The sequence below is a fragment of the Rhea pennata genome, chromosome 8 (genome assembly GCF_028389875.1).
Source record: "Rhea pennata isolate bPtePen1 chromosome 8, bPtePen1.pri, whole genome shotgun sequence".
Classification (NCBI taxonomy): domain Eukaryota; kingdom Metazoa; phylum Chordata; class Aves; order Rheiformes; family Rheidae; genus Rhea; species Rhea pennata.
Window position 1 is genome coordinate 2,491,642 of NC_084670.1, and position 20,322 is coordinate 2,511,963.

General features: G+C 42.6%; 1 protein-coding gene across 1 annotated transcript in view; it reads right to left on the bottom strand.

Annotated features, from left to right (window-relative positions):
* Positions 1 to 8,160: 8,160 nt before the first annotated feature.
* The window catches only part of LEPR (leptin receptor), a 34,478-nt gene continuing 22,316 nt past the window's right edge, over positions 8,161 to 20,322 (bottom strand). Inside the window, exons 10-18 of the mRNA XM_062581186.1 lie at positions 19,501 to 19,649; positions 19,103 to 19,262; positions 18,920 to 19,002; positions 17,144 to 17,360; positions 16,173 to 16,352; positions 15,415 to 15,510; positions 14,790 to 14,892; positions 13,979 to 14,054; positions 8,161 to 8,991 (exon numbers count right to left, since the gene is read on the bottom strand). Of these exons, the coding sequence (XP_062437170.1) occupies positions 8,176 to 8,991; positions 13,979 to 14,054; positions 14,790 to 14,892; positions 15,415 to 15,510; positions 16,173 to 16,352; positions 17,144 to 17,360; positions 18,920 to 19,002; positions 19,103 to 19,262; positions 19,501 to 19,649 (1,880 nt within the window). The 3' untranslated portion in view covers positions 8,161 to 8,175. The remainder of the gene's footprint in view (positions 8,992 to 13,978; positions 14,055 to 14,789; positions 14,893 to 15,414; positions 15,511 to 16,172; positions 16,353 to 17,143; positions 17,361 to 18,919; positions 19,003 to 19,102; positions 19,263 to 19,500; positions 19,650 to 20,322) is intronic.

The following is a 20,322-nucleotide window of genomic DNA, read 5'->3' on the forward strand; positions in this document are numbered from 1 at the left end:
TGCCACTCCGCCAAGCCCACAGAGCACCTCGCTGTAGTGCAGAGAGAGGATTTTGCCTCAACGCCACGATGCCAAGGTGCTTTCGAACTCGCACCAAAGCCACTGTCAGCCCAGAGCTGGGAAGCAGGATCTGCCTGGCCTGGATAGAGCACCCTCAACAACTCGCTGCAAGTCCTGCGCTGACCGCCACAGCACCGCGTACGCGGCAGAACACTGCGAGGTCACATCCCCTACGCAGCTCTGTCTCCAGGCCTCCTGCGCAACCTCTCCCAGAGGGTCCAGGCGTGAGCTGCAAGGGAGGACAAGGCAACCTGGAGAGCCACAGGCTCTGCGCAGCACCTGTGGTTTAAATTTGGAGAGGGGAGAACGACTGAAGAATTTGCCCGTGTGCAGCAGGCACAGAAAGAGCTGCCACTTGCTAGCGGGACACCGTCCCTGGGCACCTGTGCACTACAGAGCTAACGGTGGGAGACGGAAGCTATATATAAAAAAAAAAGAAAAAGAAACTTGCTGTGGCTCTATATCTTGCCTCTGTTGGTCCCTCGTCTCTGCCAGTATCCAGCTACAAATCACATTTGCATCAACTTACGTTTCCAAAAACGTGCAATCCTTTAAAAATGCAGAACTGGCTAAAGAGACACCACCGTTTCCGCAGGGTGGAGAAGTCCAGCGTGGGGCTGCCGCTCCCGTGGGCCTCCCCAGGCGTCCTGGGCGTCCCACAGTAACGACGGGAATTCTCGTCCCCGCGGAGCGGTACGAGACCGCGCAGCGCGCTCCCCTCTCCCTAGGGAAAAGGGAACGACCGCCGCTTCGTACAGCGAAATCACGCGCGGGGCGGCTTTCGCGTTCGGCCCCGCGCCGCGAGGCGGCCGGCAGATGGCAATGGATCTCCACGCACGTATCTGCCGCGGGCGGGCGGACAAACCTCTGGTGAGCGAGCGACCTGTCCCGCTGGCGCCAGCGCTCTCCCAGGCTCGTCGCGGGACGTAGCTGGCTGTTCGGGGCGATTAAGGGCTTTGTTTTGCCATTTCTGTGGCAAATTGGATGAAATCTGCGTTCGTGCTGTGCAGGAGGGGGAAGTTGATCCTCAGCTGTTCACAGCCGGTTTTAAAAAAAGACAACTTGCAGTGTCTCGCCCCAGAGCAGTATTTAATTCAGTTCAGGGAAGGAGATGCTAAAACACGGAGCAGGTTAATTCTACTGCCCCGTCACCACGTGGGTACGTGAAGGAAGGGTTCAAGCCCAGGACACGTGGCGGCGAGCAGCAGTCCCCGAAGCGCGCACACAGCCCCTCCGGCCGTGCAGAGCAGCACGTGTGCCACGAAAACGGCGTTTCGCCTTGGCCCTCTCCTCCAGGCACGCACAGGACTCTCCCAGGACAGTTTGGGTGAGACACTGGGAACAGGTGAGAGAAAGGTGCACAACGCTCAGCAGCAGCGTGTGCCCCCTGCCCGGCCCGCAGCAGCAGGGCAACAGCCTCAGCGCCTGGCTCTGCCCTTCGGGGCCCGAGGCACAAGGCAGCTCCCGCCACAACGATCTCCAGTCTGCCACAGTCCGCGCTGAGTCCGCCAGAAAAGCAAAAGGCCATTTTCTGCAGCTCCGCCTCACTGAAACCAAAACGCATCCACAGCGTGAACCAAGCCGTCGGGAAGAGGCCCGGGCAGGGACGGGGCTCAGGCACGAGGATCGCAACGATCCCGTGCCAGTAACTGAGGGTGTTTTGACAATCCAGCCCCGGCTGTGCCCTGCTGCCCAGCAGAGGTGTGAGAAAACCTTAACGCGCTAAGCGCAGGAGCGCCTGAGCCGGCCCGCGCTCTGCCTGCCCGAAGGTCAAAAAGCTCCGGGCTCGGGGCGCTGCAGGCCAACGTTTCTGTGGCTTCTGCCCTTGCGCACGGATGGTGCAAAATGCAGAGTCATTGAAAGGTTTCCAAGAGCTTTTTCCAGCAAAAGTTAAAACAAATCAGGCAAACCCAAGCAGTTCTCCAGATCTGCCAAGACCGGGTGGAAAGGTAACAAACAGACTGGATATTAAAAAAGAGCAAACAGTCTGAATGGAAGCAGCAGCAGGAACAGAGACAACAGCAACAAATTTGATCTTTACGAGTTAGTCCTGTAACTACAGACACGGACACGAAATGAAGGAATGCAGCAAACGAGCCCAAGCCAGGGAGACCTGCCCTGGTTTCCTCTGATCCCCGCTCCCCGGCGCTGCCGCCTGGGGACTCCTATCCCGCCGCAGCACCGGGGCTGCCAGGGGCTGTCCGGCGTGGGGCACTGCAGGCCAGCAGCGCGCTGCCTTCGGAGAGGCACCCCGTAAGAAAGCGTTCTGCAGCGCGCGGCCACACCGAGCTCCCGTTGCCGTAAACTGCGAAAGGGAAACTGTAACGACTGTTCCCGTTTCAGTGAGACCGCAGCGATGGAGTTCATCAGGAAGCACCTGACTCTCTCCCGCAAACCGCTGCCTCCCAGGCTAAGCAAAGACGCCGCACAGTTGGGCAGACAAACACTTATTCAACATTAACATCAACAATAAACATTTTATTCACAAAAATAAATACAAAATTGCTCTGACATTGTTAGAAAGCAGCATTTGAAGTTACACTCTAATCAGTGGGAAATATTTGCTATAAATGTTCCAGAAGTGAAAGCCACAAAAAAAAAAAAAAAGAGAGAGAGAGAGTTCACAGTTTATGCAAAGGAAAAAGAAAAACACAAAACCCATTTTACTGCATCCATTCGGAAACAAGACTGATTAGACAAATCAATGACCCCAAGGCAAACAGACCAACAATCTACAAATATATAAAACCTATGAAAAACAATTTCTTGCTGCTTTAAACATCATTTGCACTAAAAAATATACGGGCATTTAACTTCAGCTGCAAATGACCAGTAAAAGGAGGAACGACACATTTGATTGTTTTTTGGAGATAACTGAGCCGTACTCTCGAATGTTATTTGGAATTAATTTGCAACATTGCATACTTCAGAGGCTGCAGGTGGCTCCTCCCAATTGCTTGCCCAGTTTAAGTTGGAAAGGCCTCTCCTGGTGGCTACGTAGCCACAGCGAAAAAATCTCTGCAAAATGACCAACCCTGCTGGCTATGGCACCCGAAGGGAATTAACACCGAGTTATCCTCGGCAAAGGCTGAGGTACGCTTACAGGGAAGCAGTAACAGTTTCGCTGTCAGCAGCTATTAGGAACCCCGCTGGATTATTTCCGAGGCCAATCGCAGCCTCAGGTGAGCCTGGGGTGCGGCTCCCTCAGGACCCCTCCGAAACGTGCTTCTGCGGCCACCACCCAGCCCGTCACCGCGGGCCAGTCCCCGCTCCCCACGCACCGAGCCCCGGGCAGGAGCCCCGGGCTCTCCCTGCCCAAAGCTCAGGGCTGCCCTTAGCTCATGGGGCCGATGGCTGAGGAACTACATCAGCCAAATTTTCCCCAGGAGACTAATACAGAATTTCCGTTTCTTCTGGAGTTTTTCTCCTCTAATGAATTTAGCTCCGAACGTAAAATAGCATATTTAAATTTTACTATCTTTCATTCAAAAAAGTCATGGCATAGAAGAGGGTTGTGCTTGCAAATGAAATTTCTGTATTGCACTTAAAAGTTCCTGTATACTTAGTAATAACGCACCTGCACTTAAGAACCAACACTGAAACTCCCTCCTGGCACAAGCAAGCCTCCTGTCGCGGGTGGAGCGCGTCTCCCGTACACCAGAGGGGAATTCAGCCTCGTCGCGCCGACGACCAAGGCTCACTGCTGAGAGGAAGACCAGCGGCTTCGCACTCACAAAATTATCTCGCCCCGGCACCGTACCTGCCCCTCTTTCTCACACACAGGACTAAGCAAAGATTTTACTCCTGCATAAAGCCCCACCTAAGAATGATTAGGAGACCCCTGTAAACACAGAAATAAATTATTCTTATCTACTGTAGCATGGAGAGTATTCATTTTTGTTAAACAAATTGACCTAAAGTTGAGGGAAAAATAACAGTGAGAAATGCACGCAGTAAATGACACTAACTCTTAATTTCTTCTGCACACAGTACAAGCTCAAGCTATAATTATAGCACAAGATTAGAGCAGAGACAGAAGGCAGCAGATGGTGGGTTCAGAATATACAGATTTTGGCTTTATACAAAAGTAAAGAAAGATGAAGAGTGGGATTGAATGTCCATTTGATAAAGATGAAGATGCCATACTGAGAGTCAGTTGGGGAAGCATTTATTGAATAAACTTGTACAGCTGCCCTGCCCTTCAGCCCAGAAAGGACCCAGGGTTACCTGCGCGACCAGAAACTTAGGAAATCGGAGACATGGCTTGGAGGCTGCTTTAAAAAACACATACATGCATTAAGGGATTCAACCACTTGGTTGTACAGAAAATCTTTTCGCTTTGCTGCAGCGGAGGAGATCAGCTAGTTTCTGCAGTATTTCCTATAGGCACAGCAGGAAATTCTGCAAATACCAAACCAATGGGGGTTTTTTGAGAAGCGCTACTTGATATAGCCCTTAGGAAAAAAATTACTGGGCCTGCAGAGAGGCACTCCAGGAGGACAGGCCAGACTCCAGATGATGGCGATGTCCAGAAATCCCATCAACATCCACTGAAACTAGATGTTCTGCACTTGTGTTTGAATGTACGAAGCCCTGAGCAGCAAGACTAGCCAAGCAACATCCACCTGGTAAGGCTCCACGCTCGGTGTTCAGAGCGTTGCACGGGCAGGGCAAAGGAGCTCGTGGAGCGTACAGGGGCAGGGATCATCGCAATTCCAGAAACGCTCTCCTGACGCGACTACTGAGGCACGTCGGAGTCCAGCTTCATGGGGCAAGTCCCTGGTGGACCGTGGCTTCAGTCCAGGAAAGCCTTCAAACTCTCTGAAATCTCTGATTCAACCAGCTGGGGGTTACCATGCTTACACTACTCCTGTCCTTGCAAAGTTACTGGATGAGGACCTTGTATCAGCAGTCAGTAATAAATCAATGTTGGTTTTTTGTTTTCTGAGAAAAAAGTATCTTCAAATGCAACCAGAAAGCTTTACCGAAGAATTTTTTAAAATCACATACTTAATGAAATTCCTAATAATACACTATCTTCTCAAGAATTTACTTTTCCAGTCTACACATGGAAGTGCACTATCCTTTCTCTTGTCAAGAGCAACAAGGTCTCCTGTTGGGGTCCTGGGAGGGGAATCTCTCTTCCTAACATAAGGTGATAGAATTATACTGTGGCAGCTGCTACAAAACTGGATCTCAAGCATTCACATTACTTCTCTATCCCAGGTTAACAGGAGGAGAAAGCTGATACGCTGGAATCTCGTCCTTCACTTCCACCCAAAATTCAACTACACCACCGGGGGGGGGGGGGGGGGTGTCTCTCACAGGTGTTAGCTGGGAAGGATCTGCAGCAGAACTATACAAATCCCGCTGCCTCTTCAAACTTATCTAGGGGACACTGAATCTGGTAGAACAAACATCAGGAAAGACAGAATGGAACACCTGAGTGAGCTCCTGGACTTCTCGTAGGAGCCTGGAGGTTGCACCACATGAAGTCCACGTGCCAGCAGCAGCGATCTCTCGTGCATCCTAAGTTTGGCATTCACCTAGCTGCTGATCTCAGCTTTGCTCCTGTTGCTGTCTTTCAATGAACACGTTATTCCAACAGAGCAAGCAAAAGTCATGCTTCAGGGCATCTGCATCGCAAGTCCGCTGAATTCAACAAGAACGCTTTCAAGGCTTTGCAGATTTTTCCCAGTAGCCTTCCCTCACTTCAAGTGACAAGGAGTTTTAGTTACTAATGCAAGACATGTTTCAACTCTCTTCTTTCCATATATAGCTTTTTTTTAAACAAGGACATAAAGTTTTTTAATGTCATTCAGCTTCCAGAAACAGAAATATTTGAAGTTAGCAGCTTATTTGAAAAAAAGTAGTGGATGCGGTGGGTTTTTAGTAAAGCTTGCCTTAGATTCAAAGTGCATGTACAGACTTGCTCTGGTCCCTTTTCCTCCATATAACTTATCACTAGTATATTATTTATATGCTGCTCCTACCAGTTACTGTTGTTGCTGTTTTCTGTTTGTTTTAAATTGCCTAAATAATTTTTAAGTGAATTTAACTTTGTTTTAAGTGAATTTAACCTTGGAGTACACAGTATTTTCATCTATGTGAGCATTCTTTCTTAGCCCTTCAAAATAGTTCCTTGAAAAAGTATGCATATAAAAATATTTTCTAACTATAAAATAGAAAATATATATTTGGCTTGCTAACAAGCATGTATTTTTATTTAACCTCAGAAAATTGAGCCGAGATGCAAGATCTAATTTTCCTCGTATCTGAAGCTTTTCAGCTGAGTAGAGCAGGGCTTATGAAAATGAAGAGACTTCCCCAAGTCCACGCAGACAGACTTGTTCAGCTAAGATTAAAATACAGGATTCTTTTGCATCAAGGTAACCATTAGACTGTACTTGGATCAAATTACTGCCTTTTCTACTGTGGATTCTTCTGAAATGGGTTTGGAAAAGATGTTAATCTTATTGCGGTACCATTTCTGCTAGCATCTCATGTTTAACAGCAGTTCCAAAAATGTGGAACTTTTACTTCCAAGTGCACCATTTTACCTGGATAACACCCCACAATTAACACAGCCACAGGAATTTTGATTCTCTTCCTCTTCTTGCACTACAGTAAATCTCTAGCTACTAAAACAGTCACTTCTTCAGGGAGTGTTTTATGTACTGATGCACTGTTCAGCACTTGTTTCTGATCTCTCAGCTTCTCTTAAAGCTCTTTGATGATGGATATTTTATTTTACCTCAAAAGAGACAACAGGAAAACAGTCATAACTTCACCTTCATTGGTCCAAGCCTCCCTTTCAACAATCGAAATCCATGATTCTGACTGTTTTTTTAATGTGGATCCCTCCTCCCCTTAAACAAGGCCAATTCAACACAGGTGTCAACCACACAGTGAATACATTCAAGTTCTGGGGAAGAAATAAAGCCTACCAAAAGTACTTGATATTTATACAGTGCATCCATCTGCTACCCATGGTTCAGCTGGGTACTGCTGTCTTGGAACCGGCAGTCTGAGCGTACAGTGGCTGCACCATACCCAGATCAACTCGGTCTCTAGTGCTCGTCACAAGTCATCCTCAGTGAAATGACACCTTCTGATATTCCCGCCATCAACACGTGTGCGCACAGTACTTCAGTCTTCTCCTTAATACTATTGGGCTACTCTTTTCCATCTTGCACTTAGGATCCACATATATTCTTAAACATGAGCAAGCTCTTTTCAACACTGTTTGCCCAGGTATTTAAAGAGAAGAGAGAGTTCACTCGTAAATGGAGAGGAACATGAATGGGTCTATATTGGTGACATACACCCAGTGCTCACCCTTGCACCTTGATCGCGTTTAGCTAAGATAACTAAAGCCCACTGCTACAGAATTGGATGCAATCAACAAAGAGAATTTAAGAGCGTATTTCACCTTTGCATTTAGCAAATACATGAAAAAGGGATCTGTGTTTCTTCAGTGTATGTTGGTTGAATCTTTCCCAGCCATTTAGGAGCATCTGGAAACCTCCACACCAAGGCCCACAACCACCTCAGCTCCTGTACATCTCTCCAGCTGGAGGAAAAAGGCTGTTGTCATGCACTGAAGACATCTGGATAGTGCTGCTGAGCTCTGCTGCATCCCAGCCCTGTGCAGCTGTGCTTGTTTGCTGCAGCCACCTATGGCTAAGGAGGGCATTTAAAGCTACCAAGCTTTTAAAGACCACAGCCTAGGACAGAGCCTGGGGACTGAGCATTAGCAACAACTGCATTTAGATCGCATCCAGTCCTCTCACCTGAATATCTGCTGTACAAAGTCCAAGTCCAAGTACAATTCTTCACTGGAGAGCTCAAGAGTACACATAACAGGCAGCAACAACTGCAATTTGGCACCAGAGGCTAATTTGAACACAACTAAGCTTCTAAACAAAGGCTCTGCTTTTGAAAGTTGGGCCAAAAAAATGGAATTTCTTCCTACTAAAATCTTGGCACTCAGATGCAGACTTAGTTACCCAACTTCAAAACAGGAAAGTTCCAGACAGAAGCCAGGGGAGGAAACAATAGGGGAGCACATCAACACTTAAAAAAATATAAACAGTATCAAATTGGTGTGATGACTTAACATTTGTTCTCTGCGGTCTCTTGTACTTTGGCAGCAGTCATCTGAAACTGTGGCACATATGGCACAATGGCTTTGTACTTAAGGCTACTTTCGATAAAAGCATTTAAATTAGGGGATGTATTCTGAAGAAAACCCATATCTTTGAGCAGATCAGTTGTATGAAACTGACACATGACTCCTGAACTTTCTGTTAAAAAAATGTCATTTTCTCTTTTTTCAAATGATGTTATCCCTAGGTAATATAGGCTCCGCTCAGGACTGTCACCATCTGCAAAAGCATCATCCTGGTCTGAAGGTTCTGAAAATCCCTCTGAAGAAATAAGGGAAAGAGAGAGAGTCTTGCTGGGCTGACTGCCATGTTGATCAGGTAGTATCAGAAACGCCTGATTTCCCATCTCCCAAGAACTACTTGAGAAAGCACCTGTAACTAAGGAATCTTCAGCCAGGAAGCATCTATCAAAGGCACTGCTGAGATTCTTTTTCTGTTCGTAAAGCCCACTTGATTTGGAGTTACTGATAATAGTAGCATATTTGATATCGGACTGCCGGGTAATTTCTCCACTGACTTTGTCATCATGGGAGCTCTCAGAGAGGCTGTTGCTATTGAAATGGCTGCTAGAACAAGCAGAGTCACGTTCAGAGTCTTGAATCTTTGTAAACATTGAATCAATTACTAAAAAATCTTGTGCGTCTTCTTTTTTCAATGCTTTAGTAACACTGATGTCTTCCAGGACTATTTCTGGTTCCAGAAGAAGAGGCTCAAACGACATTGCTTCAGGGTGCTTGACAAAAAGATGCTCAAAAGTTTCAGGCTAGAAGAAAAGATATATTTTAATGCTCATCATCAGTATGAAGCTACTGATTTTAAGAATCACAGACAAAAAAAACCTAATTGTTTTAACAAAGAGCATGTATTTGAGAAAAATCACCTAAAATGTATTTCCTGCATGTGTGTATGCACGCGTAAGTGAAGAGTGAGGGGAAAGAAAGCGAGAACCTGTGTTTGTGTCAAGCGCTGCAAAGCAAGCGTTCGGTGAAGCGCTCAACACGCCAGCCAAGACAGCGTGCCACTTAAGCTGAAACAAAAGCAGCTGAGTGGTCCCATTCATTTCAACACTAATAAACACGCACATACTGTTAAAAATGCGTGTGCTTTGCAAGACAGAAGTCTCATACCTCTTCCTTTTTTGGGCATTTTATTCAGATTATGTAAGTCTAAATCACTTACATGTCAATTAAAATAACCCTTCCTGTTAAGATTACATTATTCAGGGTGAAATTCAGCTATAGTGTTTTTAGTGTATTCCCATCTGAATAATGGCTGTATGTTTGAGCTGCGAAACAAAAATACATTTATTTTGCCAAAAAGTATTCTCTGCTATATGTCTATGTATATGCTTGTAAAATATACAACAGTATGAACTGACAACATACTGGAACTCCTAGCTACAAAGAATGCTTCACTTGAAAAACATAATGCCTAATGAATTCAAGACAAATTTAAACAGATAAACCCACAGATTTTGTGTATATTAGGAAACCATATTTTACAGCAGGAAAGTTGCCAAAACAACTAGGAACATGTCAAAATACTTAAAACTAGTATGCAATTACAGAAAGAAGATCCAAACTTACCTATCTTAGGCTACTACTTTTAGTCTAGGCTAGCTACTAGTAATGTCTACGGCCCTCACGTGGCAGAACTTGCAAATGGATTTTTAGCTTTTTGGGGACGTCCCCCAAACAAGTCCATTACCTCCCAAGCTAAAGCCAACTTGTACATTGGAATCTCTCCTGGTCCTCAAAATAATATGAACAACTAAATATACAATTAAGCAGATATTGAAATAACCTGTGGACAGCTACCATACTATATATAGCAAATAATAATAATTTATATTGCCTAATGAAAGCTTCTTCCTCTCTGGCAGGTTAGCTGTGACTTCAGGCAGGAACACAGGCTTTGCTGTGACAAAGCGGGCTGAAAGCCCGTTCAGTGTATATTGCCCACACTGGCATTTTCAAGAGGAAGACACACAGCAGGCAGCTCAGGAATAACCAAAGAAATCAAGTTCCCTGCAGAAATACCTATCCTCCTACACCTGGCGTCTGACTTAGCTGAAGCTGGCACTTGAATAGAGATCGCTTATATCCCTTCCAAAACTGCTTGCTTCCACCTCTCAGCCCACACCACCTGCTCTTATAAATGCATATAGTTGCCACAGAAAACATGTCAATAATATTGCCTGCAAAGATTAAATATATCCCATTCAAAAACAGGTATGTTTTTGGCAACAGTCAGCATCTGCCAATCAGACACATCACTTATTAAAACATATTTAGTATTTAATCAAATACAATGCATAATCCAATCTCCTGAGAAAATGTAAAACTGTATCATATCAGTAATTATAGAGTATACTGAGTGAATACGCTGTAAATATTTGCACAATATACAGTATAATTTGGGCACAAATTTTGTTTAATAAGAGGCAAAGTAATTCCATAAAATTCAGGAGAGCAGTCACAGCTTTAGGTCACCAGTTCACAAATTCTGCTTACCAGAGGAAACAAGATGCAAACATGTAACAAATTTCAAGCAATATTATATTTTGTTTTCCTGTTCAGTATATTACGCTCTCCTCTTCAGCCCAGATTTCAACTCATATTTGCTGTAGCCACAAGCCTTGCCAGGAGGTCTCATAAACAGCAGATTACCTCCAAGTCATCAGCCAGTTATCACTGTCTGAGACATGTTAAGAGTCAAAATTAATTTGCACTTGATTGCTAAGGACAGATTTCAAAATACTCTATTGGCCTAATTCTCCCAAGATCAGATTGACTTGTACAAACATTCAACTTTACATGCTGCAAATTTACCCTACTGAAGTCCACGGGGTTATATGCATGAATCTTTGCAGGATTTATACTAATTTCCTATAACATTAGGACCTACACCTTATTTTTTTTTTTAAAAAAAAAAAAAAAAACTACTTTATTGAGCAAATAGGAATTTTCATTATCTTGACATTATGCATACATGTAAAAGTTTGTAGGACTGCTGCCTAGATGCAAGACTTGCCTATTTTAGATTATAATTTTAACCTCTTGCTACTATGAGTAATACAATCATGGTAAAATAATACTTTACAAATGCAGTTTCGGAGTACCAAATACCAAATGTGCTATATTGAATATACAAACTAATCATCAGATGTTGACTCAAGGATTGAATATTAATAACTACCAAGACAAAACACAAGTTCTACATCAAACACCTTCACAAAGACATTAGAAGTTTCCAGTAGCGATATATAGGAGATTTCTGTAATCAGCGATTATTACAACTAAGGAAAATTGCCATACAAATGCTGTCGCATGCTCACATACAAAAGCAGAATCTGGCCCTAAACACACTGTTTCAAAAAACGTGTTCTGGCCTCGGACTCTCACGAAGTGAGAGAGAGATGATCATGCTCATCTGAGGACAGGCACCGACCAGCTGTGCCTTCAGTGCAGTTAACATTAAGCAACATTTTTCAGTAAGATTAGTACAAGGTACCAGGGAGGCATGCTTTCTACTACATAACAAGCTGTCAAAAATCATGTCAAACTTCAATTTCTTTCATACTTGCATGCATCATTTCTTTTCCATCAATTATGGATTCAACAAGGCATATGAATATGGAGCAGTATCACCGGGGTGTCGGCTCAGGCATGACTTTATTGCTAGTGAAAACTTCACAACTTCAACAGACTTATTTCACTTCTACCAGTCGGTGAGGAGAATCGCGTCCAACATACCAAATCCAACATGCAAGTTTCATGCACATTTGCAATGGGGGATAGTGAAGATTGTCAGGAGCTCCCTTTTCTACAGATGAACAGATCAAATACACAAATACATATGCTCCAGTGCAGCTTATAGTCCCGCCATTAACAGCTATGTTCAAAAGAGCCCATCCCTTTCCAGGGCGCAGCTGTGGAAGCAGAAATATCAGACTGGTCTGGGATTTAACAGCCTGCACAAGGAAAACGCACTTAGCTGTCTAGCCAGGCCAGAGGTGCAGACTCACTGAAAGGACTCCCTCCATGCTCTGCTCACAACAGCAAATGGGACTGCTGCCACAAGGACAGAAAACACTCACCCCTCAGGCCATGGCTGCATCTTCCCCAGCAGATTAATTACCAAGAGCTTCATTTAACATTTAAATTATAGCGTTGTACATCTGAGAAATATTTCAGCATGCTAAAAAGCCACAAAAATTTTAAGTAATAAATAAGACAGTCTACTAAGTGGGTATTACAGTAAGCAGAAACTGCCATAACACCACCAAAACTAGATTTTGTCTGAAGATTTCAGGCTTGTGTTTTCAAACACGAATCAAACATTAGAGATTATTCAGATATCTACACTGACATGGTTGCATATTTAAATGATAACAAATGAAGAAGCCATATAAATAACATACAAATCAGCTTTTTCAGAAAAAAGCAGACAAAAGCAACAAGGTGCTACTTCTCCAGATGAATGTAAACAGGTCAAAAGACCTTAATGGGACAGCCGCATACTTTTGCAAATACAAGATTTGACCTCCTTGATGCGCCTGGAGTCAGTGGAAACTCCCAAGTTAGAGGTCAAGTAGAACAAACAAATACTAAGAAGGAAAAAAAAACCCTACCACTAACAACAAAAAGAAACCCTTTCAAGTGAAGTCTATAGCTGGGCAGATCTTGTACTCAGCTGGATAAATCCCAAACCAGTCTGATGTCTCTGCTTCCACGGCTGCATCCTGGGAAGGGCTAGGCTCTTTCAATTCCCTTTGAAGGCCAAGCCTTGAAAGGATTCAGCCCTTTGCTAGTCACAGCCTTAGTCAGCAGGGCAGTAACTGAAAGTTTAAACTCCAAATTTGAAGTGCTTCTGCCTATGCAAGCGCAAATCGTTTTCTGGTCTGTAATATGGCACTGGCCCCTAATTTTTGTGAGGGCGTTTTAGATTTTTTTGACAGAGCTACTTCCAGAATTCGTTATTTTTAAACAAATCAGCATTGTATTGTATCTGTGCTTCCTGTCTTCTGAATATAAATAGAAAGATCTTCTAACAATTCTGTATAGGAAGCCTGGGAGCTGGCCCAATGGTTCAGCAGGCAGTGACCATGATTAGACTTCAAAGAATCTCCATTCTCTGTTTAAATGAAATGAAATAAAATAAAAGATGAGAAAAGAAGCCTTCACTGGGAATGAAAATTAAATACTTGAAAAACCTTTTGTCATTAGATGCTTTTCCTTTTAGAAATAATAGGCCTGAATTTAGATTACTGTGTCAATGATTACACAACATCAAATTCTGCGACCAAATGAAATATCATCTGTTGGTGCAAACTGGGAAGTCCAGATAAAGGCTCTGATTTGTCAGAGCTCATCACAGCTCCTGATCCACGAGCCAGAGAGGCAGTTTATCCCAGGAAAGAATTTGGCCCTTGACACACACCAGCGGCACTCGCTGGTGTACACAAGTGTTACACCTATGGGACATCTTTTGACTCTACAACTGGCTCTACTAACTGTCCTGAAATATAAACATCCTCTACATTCAAAAGGGATGCTGGTCTAAGGCCCTGGCCCATTTCTGAGTATTAGCTTTCTAGAGCTGGAAGAACTGTTGCATTGCTAACTTCAGAGGCTCCAAGTCGTTCTGTGCAGTAATTCAGGTAGATTCTAGCCTAACCAACAGGTAGAGTTCAGTATGAGCAAACAAACTGTCAAACCCACGGAAAGCATCACCATGGAAATCCATACCTTTTGAAAATTAACTCCTTGTGCCCAGGAGCAATTCTTAGGGTTTGGAACTTCTTCCCAAAACAGTTTCTTCATTCTGAAACGTTAGGTAAATTCTGGAGTTGGTACTGTTCTCATGTACTCGGTATTGCTGTTATTCACCTCTGTCATATAAAAATACTTGTACTACAGCAGCAGAGAGATTTACACCAGAAAAGGATTGAGTGCAACTGCATTTTTTCAGAATGCTATGAAAATAAAACAACCATTTTGGATAACTATAGTTGACCAAGTAAAGAAAAAGTAGCATACCAGACAGCAATTTTGCAAACCATGAGAGGCATAGGCAATCTTTGCTGAGTAAAACCCTAATCCACCTTTCATAAAGCTTAGAGGGATTTTCAATTGGCTTTCACTTCAGACCTGAGTTCGTGACAACAACTAAATTGAGTAGTACAGAGCGCTTTACAAAGCACCTGCCATTCATTAACTTGGCCACAACACCCTGCAAAAGTAAGGAGTATGTGACACAGGATACAGCGATACTTCCCAGTGAGAACAAACCACATCAACTTTATAATGAGGACACTAGCTCTGAAAAGGCAGTAGTACCTGCCTGTATCAAGCCTGTGCATCCAAGACACTAACTCTTGGTCAAGGTTACGTAGGATCTGCTACTTTTTAGTACAGTGTATCTCAAAAATACAAATGACAGTTTGTAGACTTCCCCCGAGAGACCCTGTCCACCAGTTCAGCAGTCAGACATCATCTAAGCTGCACCATCTTCTTCTAAATGCATTCTGTGAGTTTTGTATGACACTGAACAACCTACCTTTGGTGAGAAATCATCAATACTCCAAGCAACAAAACTGAGGTTGAAATAACTATTGGCAGAACCACATAGAGACTGGCATTATTCTGATTTTCGGACCCATCTGGAAATAAACAAAATTCAGATAATAATGTAATAAGACAATTTATCTGTGAATAATTTGCAAAAAACACACACATTCAGAAATATTAGAAAGTGTTAACCCAAGTAAACTGAGTAAATGGGTTTTTGCACACAAAGGAACTTTTACTTTGAGAACAAACAAACAAACAAAAGGGAAGGAATTATTCTAAATACTGAGGTGACTCCTCCATCTCTGTGGGAGGTGTCCAGTGTGTCCTTACCATTAGGAAATGAAATCTGGGCATACAAGACAAGAGAACAGTCCGTAGTCAGAGAACGAAGAATCACAGGGATCCTGGACCCGAGTGATTATGTTAGGTGTATGATTAGTGCTGTGCCTTGCTCCACCAACCTCGCAAAGTGATTTCAGATTAAACCAACTGTTTAAAGTCGTATTACAATTACATGATTACTGTCACTTTCTCTGATAAAATTCTTCCATATCTAACTTTTATTAAGCCCCTATTTCATAAATAACAATGAGAAAGATCCTATAAATCACCTTTGATAAACTGATCCGTAGCTCTGGATTTGCCAACTCCTCCAACAAATACAGGATACAGGCTGAACTGGTACTTCTCAATCAGAATAAAGTGATCTGAAAAGAAGACATCAGCCTTATTATTTTCTCATGGGATTAACACCTCTACGAAACAATTGTAGAAACTGCAATATTAAAGCCAAAATAAGGTTCAAGGACTAACTTTATTACATTGTCATAAAATGAACACACCTGAGTTTCATTCTTTGTCAGATTTTGCATAAAAAAAATACAAAATAGCATGCACACAGGGTATGAGGCACTGGCTTTGCAAAGTTCTCCTCAGTAACTGACAGAGGGCAACTTAAAAAGATGTACATTCAAATAACCTGACACAGATCAATTCAGTTACAATCTTAACAAAATAAAAGCAAGGAAGAGGTGAGTCAGGCTCAGAGGTACTAAACCACAGAGAAGTTTGTCCAGAAATGAAGGCCACATAGGGGGTGGAAGCAAAGGCCACAAGACTTGAAAAGCATGTGACTAGCTTTGGGGGCTCTAAAAATGAGGCAAGACTATTCAGCAATCCTATCTCAGTCTGGATCATCAATGCAACAGTCAGTCTTCTAATGATAATCAAAGATTGGTCCACTGCATCTTATCATAAAAAAGACTAGAAACAGAGAGGGGGAAAAAATGAATCTGAAGACTCAGTAATACTGTAGTTTCTATCCTGTAACAATTAATATAACACGTTATAATATGAAGTATAAACTCACCATAAATATAATACTTGCTAATATTTGGAGGAACTCGCACCCATTTCATCTCTTCTTTGTTAAGGTTTTTCCATTCGATAACAAAAGATGTTATCACATATGCTTGAGGTGAAAGTGTCCAAGTCAAAATCACACAAGTGCTGTTCACAGGGTAGGCACTGAGGGACTGCACGGCGTCCACTGACGGAGCAAGGACAACAGAACAGCTGTGAATTACATGATCTCAAGCAGAGGTGAGTTCAGAGCTGCGACAGCAGGAGAGGTGTGTACCATAATCTACGTGCACATGAAAAACTACATTTTCAGTGCTTTATAATTTCTTTAATTTTTATCTTACGTATAATAAGGCTTATAGAAGGTTCTATGAATAAACTACAGTAACGGTAGTGTTTCCCACAGCACAGATTTGCATATGAACATTACACAATTAATATTTGAAATAGCAACAGTCTTTATTTTATTAATAAAGCAGAGTTTAACTGAACCAATGAAGAGACTACTTAGGAAGTAAAGCCAAACCTCCGAAAACTATGCACTCTGGCAGCATGTCAGGTGAGCAGCCAGAGAAAAGACCACATTTAATTTTGGAAACAACAAAACATTCTCTAGCAGGAATGTTGGGTGTTCCCAAGACAAAGTAGATGGGAGATCAGTTCTATAGAAAGATTTTGTTTTTCTTCGATTAATTATTTTATAATCTGGTAGTGGAAGAAAGACATCCCCGTTAAGGACAACTCTTTTCCCAACCCAAAGATGATTACAATTTTCATGGGATGGAAATTTCATTTTTCAAATAGCTCTGTTGGTGAGATACAAAGGCTGTTTCCCATATACAGCTGAAGATACCATTATTAAATAGTTTCACCTTCTAATAAAGGGAGTTTTATTACAAAGAAAGCTATATCCAAAACCATCACAAGAATTCCTTACATTTTCCACATCTCAAAATGGTAACTAACTGGTGTTCTTACCTGTGCTCATTTGCTGTGATAGAGTTAAATTAAAATTAATTGAAGAAACTCCAATTGAATTCATGGCTAAAACTGTAATAGTATGTGTGTGTTCAGTCCATGGAAATGAACAGGTAGTGCCATTATCAACATATTCTGACCACGTCGTGTTTTCTGATGTCTGGTGCTTTATAACATATCGGCTCACACTGCACAATGAGTGATTCTTCATCAGTGGCTGCAGCAAACATTGGCATTAATTAATTTCCCAATCTTTGATTTCAGTAAGAAACATTATTTGGGCAGAAGATGGCAGTTTTCCAGTTTTAAGAAAACACAACTCCCCAAAAAAGATATTCAACAGACTGACTGCTGTCCTTTTAGCAAGCACACTGCAGTCAATTAAAAACTTTATTTTCTTCTCCTCTCTGAAACTTGACACCCTCACTTGCTATCTTTCCAGTGTGTGTGTCTTGCTGGGGCAGGGCTGGAAATCCAGAAAATATCACCTTTCAGACTCCCGTGGAACGCATTATTTTATGTTAGTATTTTTCAGGATTGAAAAACCAGAACTAATGACCATTTTGTACACAGGATTGCCTGCATACTTATCATTACTATACAGGCAAACAGGAGTAGCCAGTCTCTGATGTACTTTCACAGTACATAACCTTTTAATGTGGATTTGCCCTGTTTGCACGTAGTTGCAGTGGTATATGTACAGACAGCAGGTTAGGACTTTGGGCGCATTCTGCTCAGCTATCTTGGCCAACAGAACTTGGCAGCCGAAGACTGCATCTTTCATTATGACTTAGTCATTATTTTCATGTTATTCTTTCTTCTGAACATTAAAACAAACTGCATTTTAAGTTTTTGTGAGTCTGTTTCATAGCATTTGTCTAACCATCTCTGAAAGCGTAGGCTTACATGAACATGTAACACAGTACTGGCACTTTAGCTGTGTTAGTACAGCTCAGGAGAGCATTCTGGTCCCTGTGCATAAGCAAGCAGCTTTCCAGTCCTCTCAGAGATGTGAGCAGGCTTTTCTCAAGTACTAGGGATTACAAAACTGTGGGAATAATGAGATAAACAAACAGAAGAGGGGATGCTCCACGCAGCTGTACTGCAGGCCCACATGCAGTTCCACATAGCTGTGGTGCATGCAACTGGACCCGAGCAAGAACAATCTGACCATACTCTCAGATGGACCTGAAAGTCAGCCCACGAGCAAGCTCAAAGGATAGTCATCTGCAGCCTAGAAACATGCCTGCTGCCAGTGAATGACTGAGCTGAGCCCCACTGACCTCTCAACCACCCAAAGTGACTACACAGGACTGGGAAAGTTTTCATTCTATTATATGAATATAACCTTGGTAATGATTAGGGAACAAAATCAACTTCATATGTGTCAGCTAGCTGTAGGAAAGATAACAAGTATAAAAACAGAAGAAAGGGGAAGAAAAAAGGCAAGAGCAACAGAAGGAAAAAAAAGGCAGGCTGAGTGCATGAAACAGTCTGAACCACATCCCTGTTGTAACACAGCGCTATAATCAACTTTCACCAGCTGCTCCTGTCATCCTCAAATATTAGCCTAGGAAGAGGCAGTACCATGAAACAGGTTGTACCCAAAGTAGCTCCATACAACGCCCCATGAACAAGGACCGCCCAAGTTTACCTCCCAGAGCAGCATGTGACTGTTCTGCTCCCATCTGAGCTAACTTTGTCAATGCCTCTGGATCAATTATCTCTCAAAGTGAGAAATGCATTACAGAAAGACCAAAATGTAGTTGTTCTCACCTTCCACAGAAGCGTAACATTCTTCTGCCTCCTTGCAGGATCTTCAGTAACAACTCTCCAAAATTCAGGGCCTTGTAGGGGAGCTGCAGTGTTATATAGTTTTACAAGAAAAACAGTGTCATATCTCCGTCTGAAACTGGACGGACCTAGAACTGTCAAAGTGTACTGCAAAAGTATGTGTACCTTTGATATCTTTTACAACTGTATAGGCTGATCTGCTCCAATTGCTCCAGTAACCTAATCCATCCAGTCCTCTGCAGCGGACCTGAACAACATACTCAACACAAAGTGTCTGTACTTTTATCACAACTGACCTTGTTGGTGCATCTGAAATTTCATACAACTGTAAAAGAAATCAAAGTATTTAGAACAAGAACAAAAGACCTTCAGGCATCTGTTACAATCAGAACTCCTGAAAATGAATCCTCATTGGATTCACTGGACTGGAAAGTGGCCTAATCGGTAACACTGCTTTATCAGGTAATACAAATGCTTATGATTCCTCATGTACAATAAATTCTACAAATACTAGTTAAACACTGCAATATGCACACTTTGATCTGGAGTAGAAAGAACAGTACCTCCCATGTAATTTCTTCTCTATTCACAGCATATCGAATCTGAAATTTAAGATCATTGTTTGTAAATGCAGGGTTCGTCCAGCTCACATTCAGCAGCCCAACATTCCTGGTGATTTCTGCATTAACACTGGCTGGAGGGAGCGGCTTCACTAGAAAATTGAAAGAAAAAAGAAGAAAAAAAAAAAAAAAAACCCAAACCTGTAACATCTACACTGACATTTTTCATTAAACCATAATGATCTGATTTACTTCCTTCACCCTGCGAGTGCCAGGTCATACTGTGGCCTCTGATACTCTGAATGAAGCCAGACTATGATACAAAAATAACTCACCAATCCAGGCTGGCTTGTCCATTCACTGCAGACAAAAGCATTGCTGTTTGAGAAAGTAAATGTTTGTCTTATGGGAAATTCATCCCAATTTTGATCCAAAACAAAACCACCAAAAAAATTTAAGCTGAAATATCAAAATCAGAATTTCTTATGGAACGCCTGTTTTATTAAAAAAAAAAAAAAAATTTATAGGGAAGTTTCAGTACATTTCATTTCAATTTAAACCACTATAGTTTAAACCGGTGCCAGCAGCTGCTGACTCCTCTGATACTCTGTTAGAGAGAGAAACAGCAAAAGTAGCCTAGAGCACATCACTGTAGAAAGCAGAGGCATGAGCGGCCCAGAAAGGTAGCTCCTATAAAAGACAATGACAGCACAAGCTCATGCGAAGATTAATGGAGATAATGCCCGAAGTTTTCATTTACTAACAGGAAATTTATGTGGAGCAGGGCAGAAAGCAAAAAAAAAAAAAAAAGAACCAAGAGGATGA